General features: G+C 52.6%; 1 protein-coding gene across 1 annotated transcript in view; it reads right to left on the bottom strand.

Annotated features, from left to right (window-relative positions):
* CACNG3 (calcium voltage-gated channel auxiliary subunit gamma 3) overlaps positions 1-12,230 on the bottom strand; it is a 60,839-nt gene that overhangs the window by 5,647 nt on the left and 42,962 nt on the right. The window contains exon 2 of the mRNA XM_037910831.2: positions 3,096-3,179. Coding sequence (XP_037766759.1) covers positions 3,096-3,179 — 84 coding nt within the window. The remainder of the gene's footprint in view (positions 1-3,095; positions 3,180-12,230) is intronic.

The raw sequence follows: 12,230 nt of genomic DNA on the forward strand, positions 1-12,230 counted from the left end.
GAAGACTGTTCCCAGGTCCCCCTCAGTTGGCTTTTCTCAAGACCAAACATGCCTGTTCTTTCGTCACAGGTCAGGGTTTCCAAATCTTTCATCATTTTTGTTGCTCTCCTCTGGACTTTCTCCAATTTGTCCACCTCTTTCCTAAAATGGGGTGCCTGAAATTGGAAAGAGTATTCCAGCCAAGGCTCACCAGTGCTGCGTAGAGAGGGATAATTACCTCCTGTGCCTTATATATGACCTTCCTGGTACTACACCCCAGAGTGTTATTAGCCTTTCTCACAACTACATCACATTGTTGACTCATCTTCGATTTGTGATCCACTCTACCCGCCAGAGCCTTTTCTGCAGCATGCCAGTTTTCCCCCATTTTGTATTTGTGCATTTGATTTTTTCTTCCATTGACTCCCACTGATTTCAATCGTACATGCTCAGGAGCTAGAAGGTCTCAGTACAGTAAAATGCTTGGGTGCTGGGAGGATTGAAGGTGCATTGAGATGGTTATGACTCCTTGATGCTGTGCCAGCCTGGTGTGAGTTAGAGCAGCCAAGAAGTTGCTCTAACTTATGCCACGAAGGGACCTCAGGGCAGTGGAGGATCACTTTCCTCCAGTACACCCTTCTCTGGACACACTCCTTTTGCCACGGTCGGTGGGGTCAGTTGGTGCAGGTGCTGACTCCACCAGGTTTATGCCAAAGGAGAGTTCCCCTTTCCAAGGATAATTCCCTGCTGGCTGCTTATGTGCAGAATCTGGCCCTTTGCATGGCTTGAGCAGCACAAAGGGTTAAGAGCATAACTCAGGGTCTCTAACGAGGTTTCTAATAATAACGAAGTCCCTATGCTGCCAGTGGGTCTGCCCAGACCTGCAGGATTGGGGCCTAAGGTCATCAACACTGAAAGGGCTGGCTACTGCCCTCCAGGACAAACCCAGTCCATTCCTTCCCCAGTTATTGCACAGACCTTCTGTCTGTGCTGCCCCCGCCCTCCACCCCTGCCGACTTTAATTCTGCCCATAGAATAGCTCTGCAGACTGGAAACTTCAGGACCTGCTTCACGGTCCATGAGCCAGCAGTGCCTACCCCGACCACCATTCAGAATGATGAGTCAGGCCCCTCAAATAATCAATTTGTCTTAAAAGCCATGAGATTCTAAAATGAACAAAGTCTGGTTCTTTTTATTTGCCTCCTGGGTTTTAGCCTTTCAGGACCAGGCTTTCCAGCTTTCCCCCACAACTATCAGGACTAGAAATGTACCTTTTCTTTTAACCTGAAAGCTTACATTCTGGTATAGTCACATGACTCCAGGTGCTGGAGCTTTAGGAAAAACGCCACTTCTCATGAGACCGGGGATAGCCCTGAGACTAGCAGTACTGCCATCCCCAAGCATTCAAAAATCATGGGTCAGACCCCCGCCCCCATAATGAAATCAAGATATTTTGCCAAAGAACACATCTGGAGTTCTTTTTATTTGCCCTCTGGGTTTTCCAGGCATGCTTTCCAGCTTTTCTCCACATGAGACTAGAAATTTACTTTTAAAAAAAATGAAATCTGAGACTCTCAAACAACAACATGACTCCAGGAGCTGGGGCTTTACATAAAAAACCTTTCCTCTCTTTAATTCTCCTCCCCTCGTGAGCCAAGCCATTTCAGTACCAGCTTTGGTGGCATTAAGCCCAGGCAATTACAGAAAACAGGCCTTTTTGCCTTTTTTAATTGGACTTGCAAAGGTTGAGGCCTCCAAAATGGCCAAAGTTAATTAATTCAGCAAACAACTACCTGCTGCTAAAGCAAAGGCATCTAATGGGCTGTGCTCAGTTTTGGGGTTCTCTTCTCCCCATTAGGCCCGTTAAAATAAGCCCAGGGACTATAGAGCAGCCCCATTAAAATGAAATTCTGGGTTTTTTTTTAAAAAAGGCTTCTTTTAAAAAAAAAAATGCCAGGGGGAAAAAGTTAAAAGCTAATCTGCTAAAATGAAAATGTTTGCAGATGTGTGGTGTGCACGCATATATATGCGATTGTGCATGCTTGTGTGTGGGTGTTTGGTGCGCATGTGTGAGTGAACACGTGCGTTTGTAGTGTGTGCGCATAGGTACAATGTTTCTTTGCACACATGGGTGCATATCTACCTGTGAGTTTGTGTGCATCTGTGTGGAATGCATAGGTGTCCATTTGCACGTTTGTGTTTCCATGTTTATTTGCACACACATTTGTGGAGGTGTAAAAGGGATACGGCACCTTCTTTCAGAATCTGGCCCACCTCCACTATTAGGTTCCTTTCATATAAACACCCATTCATTTGCTAGGTTTCCTGATCAGGTGAAAAGACAGGGCACCCCAGAAAGCTGGAGGGTTCTGCATTTCCTGGGAGGTCTGCCAGGTCTGTTTCCATTCAATCTACTTGCAGTTGACAGCTGTTGGCAGAAGATATGCCAGAGGCTTCAGATCCTCACCTCACTGAATGCCAACAATTTCCAGAGCCGGCTGCGGAAACGCAGGACACAAAGGAGGAGAGGAATCACTGTAAAAAAAAAATCCTCTCGCAGCAAAATTGCAAGGGCCTAGCTCCTGACGCTGCAGCAGCTGCAGGCTTCCCCGGAGCTGAGGATACTGGGCATCTTACAGGACTGGGCCTGGGAAAGGGAGGGACAGATTTGAAAGGGGACAAAGGAGAAAGCTGCTTAAGGATGCTCATGAGATGTGACATCATGACACCAGCAAACACAAGGTGCCATTTACTCTGGTCGGGAGGCCATGAACCATAGAAGGACCTTTGCTGATCTGCCTCTACAATCGGCTGGCAAGAACCGGTTGGTGTTGGTTCAAGCAGCAGGAAGCACGGCTCCAGGCCAGGCACGAGTATCCCAAGCAGCGCCACAGAGGGACAGAGGCAGAGCTGATGCCAGAGTGTGTCTGTATATTATGGGAACGAAAGGAACGGCCAGAATTCAGGGAGGGAGTCACCATTTCGGAGAGTGATATTAATATTTCATACATTCTCTCTTTAGATTCGTAGAGCCGCTGCTCTCACCCAAGGCTCTGAGGGCACGCCAGGAGGTAACAAGCAGAATCACAAGAGGCCGAGTGTAGACACAGACTTACGTAGGAGGTACTCGGACGTGTCTTGCTCATAATCTGCATCCTCCGGGAAATGATCGATTTTTTTACACACTCCTCGGAACGTTCCTAAGGAAACACAAACCCAATGGACGCATCAGTGGTGTTTTCAAGATCTCTCCAGATGGCTCAAGGGGGGTTCGAGACCCACTCTGGGGATGAGCAGAGAAGGCGCAACGGAAGGTCCGCAAAGCCACCTCCCTGCTACACACAGCTACTATCTGGCTGGCTTCCCTCTGGGTTTAACACCAGCAGCCGAGCTACCCAGGGAATTAGGCTCCAGAGCTGCGTCGGCAACCTGTGTCTGAGAATTTGACTTTAAAACTTCTCCCCTCCTTGTAGGGCTTGGCCTGGGAGGCATTCCCCACGATCTGGCTTTCAAGTGCCGTCTGTCCATGGGGCAGGCTACCCTGGTTCCTCATTGGGCTATTGCGGCACTGCTCTGGCCACTAGGAGATAGTAACTCTTGGAAACTCCTGGCAAGTTTGGGGGTGTGATTGTTTCCCAAAGCAACACAGCCCGCTGTGCTACAAAGAGGAACATCTCTTGGCTGCCTTGAAAACCTTCACCTTATTCACGCCCGCACTCTGTTACAACATCCCGCTGCCTAGCTGTGGGTCAGCTAACGAACAGCCACCGAGCAGGTGGGCCAGGTTGTGACGCTGGCTAGTCCCTAGTGGAATGCCATGCACGGGAATCTCTCAAAGAGGATTCATTAAGCCCCAGGAACCTTGCACAAAGATCCTTACCGCAGGCCTCTGGCCTCTCGCTCATCCCCGTGTGGCCCAGGCATGAGGGACCCATGCAAACAGCTCCATGCGCTGGCAATTCTAAACTGCCCATCACGGAGCTCCATCCCACTGATTGCTCCTCAGTAAGCTTCAGCTTCCCAGCAAATGAAGGTTGTGTGTCAATTGACCTCTGGAGCACCCAGCATTTCCATTTCACTCAGGCAGGCCCTTGGAGCTAACCAGGGCAGGATCTGCTCCTACCCTGAACCGTTTATTACTGGCACTCAGGAGTCTCACACACAAGAAAAGGCTGAAGGTTAAAAGTGGCACCCGCCATCTGTCATCACAGCACCCATGAGCACCCAAACCCTCCCCACTTTCCCACCCCTCTCCCAACAGGTTCACAGATTCCTGGCTACCCCCCACCCTCCCGCCCTCTGTGTGCTCCCCGAGGGCGAGGCACCCAACACCCCCTCACTCTGACAGGCTCCCAGAGTTCTGTGCGTTGCACAAACGCCCACTGACCCAGACACAAACATGGACACCGGAGCAGCTAGGAGCTGGCGCTGGGAAAGAGCTTTGGGGAAGGACACGTGTGTACGCTCACACCAGGCATCCCACACAGCCGCAGCCCCCTATACCTAACGCTGACCCACTTGTTGTGTGATGTCCAATCCTCCCCTCCCCACCCCTTCCCTCCCTTGCGCTTTGGGGAGGTCGTCAGAGCTGAGGCGTTCCACTTCCCCTCTGGAGAGCTCTGCTCTTGGGTGGGGTTTGCTGCGCTGTGCTCGATTCCTGGGAATTCACTTTGCTCCGTCATTTCCAGGGACACTGCTGCGACCTAGCTGCATCTGCAGGGAAGCCTGACAGATTTAACTCTTCCCAGCTTTGCTTCCTTGGCTGTAGTGCTGACCCTTCGTCGCCTCCACAGCAGCCAAACCCGCAGAGGGTCACGTTTGGGCAGCGGAGCCCCCCGTGGTGCCACGGTTTTCCTAGGCTCCTGGAACGGCTGGAGCTGACCATCAGAACGTGTTGCTCTCTGAAATTACACATCGACTCCCCCAGTGAGAGGAAGGCCTGTTTGCTAGAGGAAGCTACCTCCGTTTGCTGTCAGTGATCATCTGCGACTCAGTTGTTATTGATCCAGGCTGGGTTCAGACCAGGGACTTACAGGGAAAATTTGCTTTCCCTTCAGCAAGCCCCTGCGCCAGAGCAGCAATCTGAGCGATCACATTCTGTGCACACCAGCTGTTCCTCTGCAAGAGTAACTGGGTGCCCCACTCTTTTCTGCTCCTGCCTGACCCCATTCCCGCGCTCTGGGGTGGTATTGCTGTGGGCTGTGTCCCCCACCCCCAATGAGGACGCAATTCCTGTAATTATTCTGCAAAGCATGCTGGGACATAGGTGCTGAAACTACAGGTGCTGGGGGGGCTGCCACACCCCCGACTTGAAGTCATTTCCATCATAGGCAGTTAGGTTCAATGGCTCTCAGAACCCCCACTCTACCAATTGTTCCAGCACCCCTACGCTGGGATATTGAAAGTCACCGTATAAATGTAAACTGTGCTTGTTTCTTTTAATAGTCCCAGGCCCTGCTGTCTTTACTGGTCTCCTACAGGATTCAGCTGGCCTGTGTAATTGATCTAACCTGAGCGGTTTGCCCTCTCTCTGGCCAGCAGTGCTGCACAGTGGTTGCATTGTTGTACTGGGAACTATTCTCAGCCCTGTTATTATTCTGCAGTTATGTGCAGCCTGCCTCTGGCTAGTATTCAACTGAGTCTCACTTTCCTCCCTGTGTGATATACAGATGCACTTGTCTCGAAAGCCGGCCAGTTCAAAGCATGCTGTTCCAGCACTGACACACTGCCTGATGGACAGAAAGGCATGAATGAACATTCGTTTTCTTCTGTTAAGCTCAAATAAAGCAGGCGAGGCAACAATTTGCTCTCACTGCCCGCCCGCTTCGGGCAAATCCTTCATTGGGTTTTTAGTGGAGAATCATTCAATGGGTCTGTAGATAAAATCCTCCCAGCCCTTTCACTCCACATTCTCTCATTTGAACGGAAAGCCCTGCAAGTTATGAGCCCATCTGTTACCACCTGAGAAAACTTTCCCGGGCTTCAGCCCTGCCACTGTGCCCGTCTGACTGGGAGGCTCATGTCGTCTCCTCCCAGGCTAAGTACCGGACTGCTCTGCTAGATAACCTAACAAAGACACAGGTTGCCAAGCTGCTGCTCGTGCCCAGAGGCACAAGAGCGTTCAGAGAGATCAGCCCCTCTTCCTCACAGTGTGGCCTCTTCTCTCTAGCTACTTATCTGTAAAGAGGAGCACCTTTGATCTGCTGACCTGCAAACACATAGTGTGAATGGCCAGACAGGCAGACCAGGATCCTGAGCAGTGGGTATAATAGGCCCGGGGATGCTAAGCCTCGGGCAGTAGGAGCAGGGCAGGGGACTAGCCTCCCCGAACGGGGTGTTCACGCGCTGCCCATGATCCTGAGCATATGTCGGCCAGAGACACATGGGAACCTATTTGAATAAAATAAGGTCTGGGCCAAACCTTTGCCTAAGACACAGATTGTTTTGGCGTATAGATAAATTCAGTTAAACTTTAAACAAACAAAAGGTCCTGAGAACACCCCCGTCTCTGGCTGCTTCCCCATGCTGCTCACCTTGGCATCCGTGGGAGAGCTGCGGGGAAGGTCAAAGGCAGCAGGAGAGCGGCCTGGCCGGGTTTCAGCCAGGACTGGGGATAAAGAAGCCGCAGGGAAGCCTGGTCTCATGGGACAGATTCTGATCTGAGTTGCACAGGGGACGTTGACACTGCAGCTGCTAGAGCAGAGCTTGGTACTGCAGCTGTGCACTGGAGAGCCCTTGTGCGGCTACGTCGCACATCACGTAGTGAAACCACCTCTCCGAGAGGGGAGAGCTCTGCTGATGTCGACCTGGCCACCGGGTTGGGGCGACCTAATTACACCGCCCAAGGTGCGCCATTTTCCACAGCCCTGAGTGATGCTGCTAGGCTGAGCTAGTTTTTAGGTGATCAGGCCACAGATGCAAGCCCAGACAACAGCAATGTAACTGAAACCAGGATCCCCTTAGAGCTGGTTGAAAGAATTCCTGCAAAATGTTTTTTTCATTGGAATTTGCCGATTTGTCAAAATTAAAATGTTTCACAGGGACTGTCTGATTTCAGTTAAGTTCCTCTTTAACCCAAGAAGGTTTCAAACCCTGCCTGCCAGGAACACTTCCTTTGGAAATCTGCCTGGTTTCATGCCAGCTTTCCTGCCCAGATCCTTGGCAGTACACCTGGTGGGCTGCTGGAGACCCCAGGGCTTCCATGGTCCATGACTCTGGGACAGCCCGCCACGCAGATTGCCCCTTGGTCAGTGACCCCAGGGCTTCCACAGTCTGTGGCTCTGGGGGCAGCCTGCCAGATGGACTACACGGTGGCCAGGTGCCCCAGGGCTTCCAGGCTCTGCAGGGCGTTCTACCCTTGCGCCAGGGCTCCATTCCCTTTTGCAGAGAATTTTGAAATTTTGGGGTTTATTCCAAATCATTATGAAACCAAATTTGGAAATCTCGAACTCTTCCAGGAAATGCGATGACCTGTCTTTGCCCAGCTCTAGTCCTGTTCTTAATATTTACAACCACAGAAGTTTGCGGAGATTTGTATAGCCTCTAGCACCCTGATCCAGGATCACACTCAAGCGTGTGCTTAATTTTAAATAGCTCATTGAAGTCAACTGGGACTGCTCAGATGCTCAAAGAAAAACACATGCTTGAAAGCTTTGCTGGATACAGGCCCAGGGGGGCACCTAGTGGTCCATGCATATCTCAGGCTCCTCCAGTTTTTCACTGGTGTAAAAAGAAAAGGAGGACCAGTGGCACCTTAGAGACTAACCAATTTATTTGAGCGTAAGCTTTCGTGAGCTACAGCTCACTTCATCGGTGTAACTCCACTAGTTGCAGTGAAGTTACTCTGGATTTACACTGGTGTAACTGAGATCTGACCTGACTCCCAGACTTTCAGAAGCATCTTCGAGAGAACCCTCTGAGTCATCTCTGACTCCTCTACGTGGCTGCTGCGTGGAGTCCCAGGGACAGAACCAACCACAGAGAATAGCACACCAGCCGTCGCAAGCAGGAGCACATGTTAGTCCGACTATCTGAGCAATTCCTACTCTGCCACAGAGCTTAGATTTCAAGCATTCAGATTCAATCCAGACTGTCAAAAATGCAAACAATTTCAAATTATGAGTAAATTCAAGGAAGCTGTAATCTGTACAACACATATACAGTGCACACACTGACTCAAACACACCCAGATCCAGCACCGCCCCCCCCCCCCCATCCAGCACACACACACACTACACACATCCTGACCCAGCATATATACACAGTGCCATTATAAACATGTTCTGACCCAGCGCAGGCATATGCCCCCCAGCACACACACACACTGATTCAGCATACACCCACTCACACATACGCACAGACCCACTCTGCACACCCCGCCACCACACACGTCCGCACTGAGAAACACATGGGCCATGTGCAAAGCGGTAGAATCCTTCGCCAGTCAGAGATTCGGACATGGCTCAAACTGAAAGAGTCCGATTCTTCGCTGCTGATTAAGAAACAAGGGTTCTGCATTAAATGAGTCTAAACGTTACAGTGGCTGCACTTAGAAATCAATTTATAACCTTCCTGGTGCCTCCTCCAAATCCATTTGGCTTCACTCGCATCTCAAAGCTACACGAAGTCTGAGCTCTGTTCTATTCAATATAGATCTGCCCTTTGTGCCTTTTAATGGCTGGAAGGCTCCTATTAGCGAAGAGCACGGGGCAGCGTGTGGAACTTTACAAGATCTTTCCCAAATGCACTGACTCACTCTCAGGGTCTGAACATCTCCAGCTGTCATAAACTCCTGGGCAGGGTCATGGGGCCAGCATTCATTATCTGATTAGAGAGAGAGAGAGAAATGTTTTCACTGGATACAGTGTGGGAGAGAAGTTTGGAGACTAAGTCAGTCTATTGGTGACGTGTGGAAATGAGAATACTAATTTCCCTGGGCTTTATCTCTTTTGAAGTTCTCCTTGTCAGTCTAAACCAGCATGGGGAGCCCTGGCCGGTGCTGGAACATGGCTGAGCATCAGGCTGGCTGATTCAGCCGCGAGCAGAGGTGAAAGTAAGCTGGTACGCCCCGGTACGGCGTCCTGGTAAGAGCTGGTGCGCTGTACCAGGACCGGCTTTCCGAGAGGGCAATTTAAAGCCCTGGGGTAGCGGCGGCGGGGCTGCAGCGGGGCTGCAGCGGGGATTTAAAGGGCCCCGGAGCTCCAGCCGCTGCTACCCCCCGACCCTTCCGGGGCCCTTTAAATCCAGGCCTGAGCCCTGCTGCCCGAGCCCCGGGGTAGTGGGGCTCTGGCGGGGATTTAAAGGGCCCTGGAGCAGTAGCGGCAGCTGGAGCTCTGGGGCCCTTTAAATCCCCACCGGAGCCCTGCTGCCAAAGCCCTGGGGTAGCAGCGGTTGGGCTCCGGCGGGCATTTAAAGGCCCGGGGTGGCAGTGGGCAGCTGGATCCCCGGGGCCCTTTAAATCCCTGATGGAGCCCGGCCACCGCTACCCCAGGGCTCGGGCAGCAGGGCTCAGGCGGGGATTTAAAGGGCTCGGGGCTCCGGCAGCTGCTACCACAGCGGAGCCCCAGGCCCTTTAAAGCTCTGCCAGAGCCCCGGGGTAGCGGTGGCAGCCGGGAGCCCCCAGGGCTCCTCAGTGATTTAAAGGGCCCGGGGCTCTGCTGCGGTAGTGGCAGCTGGAGCCCTGAGCCCTTTAAATCGCCCCGAGCCCCGGGGCTCCCAGTTGCCTCTGCAGCTGGTAGCTCGGGGGTGATTTAAAGGGTCCCGGGCTCCCAGGGATTTAAGGTCCTGCCTCTTCCGGTTGAGGCCACACCCCCTGCTCAGGACTCCGGCCGACCGGCAAGTCCTCTAACTTACTTTCACCCCTGGCTGCGAGGCAGGTCCCGACTTCGCTGTGGGGAACCTGGTCTGGCTCTTTAGATACGCCTAATAGATGACTGGCCAAAGGACACAGGAATGGGGTGTTAACCCACATGGCTTCCCATGATGTTTCACATCCCACAATGTTTCATGCGTGTTGGCATGTCAGATAGTTTTAGTTCCTGTGTTGTGTGTGTGTGTTTTGGGGACGGTAAAGTAGAGAAGGAGCCATTCCATAGTAGTGTATACAGGAGAATACACCAAGAATTTAACAAGATTCACAAAGGGATTGTGCATTTCTATGGATCTCAAGAGTATCCAGCATTATTGTAATTAATGCTAACAGCCATTTTGGCAGGGACATGAAACCTCCAGCTTCAGGGCTTTAGAGAGCAGGATGAGACCTAACGTGGGGGCAGCTAATCCCAGGGCTGCTGCTGTGGTGGGATCTTACACCTTCCCCAAAGCGGCTGACACAGGCCACTGCCAGCCACAGGATACTGGGGTAGATGGACCTTGGGTCTGAAACCATCTGGCAATTCCTAGGTTCCTAAGCCTGGTGTAGAAAGCATGTCCCTTCTCGGGCAACCACTGATACTGACAGGACAGCAAATTATTTGGAAATTGCAATTCTAACACCCCCCCACACACCCACACACACTCTCCTCATTCTGGAACAAAAAATGTGACAAACTGAACAGCTGAAGGGGTGGGGAGGAGCGGTGTCATTCCTAAAGCCTGCGAGCTGCCTGGATACCACAGAGGTGGGCTTGGGACGAGAAAACAGATCCAGGCAGCAGGGCTTGGACTGCCCAAGTGCTAACTGATGCCGCAGTGGGGTTGCCAACCCTCCAGGATTGTCCTGGAGTCTCCAGGGATTAAAACTTTAATGAAAGGTTATGTCATATGATGAAACCTCCAGGAATACGTCCAACCGAAAGTGGCAACCCTACGCAGCTGGTCCAGAAGACACCATCGCAGCCTACAGCAGGCCGTGGTGGAAGCACCGACCAAAGCAGGCCAGCAATCTGGTACCGCTTGGTAGCGTTTGCTCTCCCGTCTGCCATCATGTGTGCTGTGCGTGGGTTGCTGCCAGGGCAGAGCCTGCTCAGCTGGGAGCAAGGAAGGCAGGTGGGGCACTCACTCTGCTGTGAGCTGCTTGACACGGGATCTGGACAGAGCTGTCTCCGGGAAGGTCCCTAGGGTGCATGGGCAGAGGGCACAGGGTCCTAGGCAGCCATAAAGGTTAGCGAGATCTCATGCCCAGGCTGCAGGGAAGGGGCCACCCCAGGGAGAAAGAAGGCTATTGCAAGGGACGGGACATACGATTCAGTGGCAGTTCCTGGGCTGGCGAGAGCATGGAGGGCTGGCCATGCTCCTGACGCCCTGCTGCCCTCCCACCACAGGGGCACTGGGCCAACTCTGGGGGAGGAGATCTGGCTCCCTGTTTGGTTTGGATGGGGAACAAAGTGCCTAGAGCTGGACTCACCAAGGAGCTGCAGGAGAAGGGTGTTAGGGCCCAGCTGAACAGACTCAAAGGCCACTGGCTGCGGGACCAAGGTGCTGCACAGGCCACTGTGTACCCGGGGGAAGCCCTGAGGAAGGGGAATCGTCAGAAGAGAGGAAAGGGGAGAGAGGGAGCGAGAGCCGAGCTGGGGAGGGAAGGGGTGAGAAAGGGCCCCCGGGGAAGAAGGTGAGGGAGGGTGTGAGAGTGACAGACAGACAGACAGAGAGCTCTGGCTCCCAGCGCCAGCTGCCGTGTAATGTGCGCAAAGCCAGCCGCGCGCTCCCCGAGCTGCCCATCACCCAGCCCTGCGCCCCGCAGAATCTATTTTATGCTTTGACATTTATCTAGGATTTTTTACTCCACGCTATTCATTAACCCAAGATAGTTACCGTGGCAACCGTTAAGTCACATGACACCCAGAAAAAATGCCCAGCTTTTGAGCAAACACCACAACAGTGTAATTCAGAGAGAACCATCCTGGAGCCCAAATGCTGATGGCTCCCCCAAAACACAGACTTGGCCTTCTCCCCTCACCCTGATTCAGGAGCACTGGGGATGGGGAGCCCCCGTTCTCTGTCAACCCTTTGTGTGCGTTTCCCTCTGTCCCCCACCCCAGATAGGGCGGTCTAGGAAGAGGGAAGCTGCGGCAGTGTCTACGGTATCCCCCTGTATGTACATCCCGAGTGATGGGATGGGGAACAGCCCTCCACGCACTCGGCTACTCCCGAGGGGCAACTACTGCTTCACACACGTACTCAGCTCAGTGCCCGTCCTCCTGATAGGCCGCAGTGTGCGGTGGTTACAGCCAGCCCTACAACCCCCCCAGCCACCCACCCGTTGCAAAGGGAAACTAACGCGGGGCTTGTGCCCTTTCCTGCTTCTTTATCCT

Source organism: Chelonia mydas, chromosome 10 (genome assembly GCF_015237465.2).
Source record: "Chelonia mydas isolate rCheMyd1 chromosome 10, rCheMyd1.pri.v2, whole genome shotgun sequence".
NCBI classification, from domain to species: Eukaryota; Metazoa; Chordata; order Testudines; family Cheloniidae; genus Chelonia; species Chelonia mydas.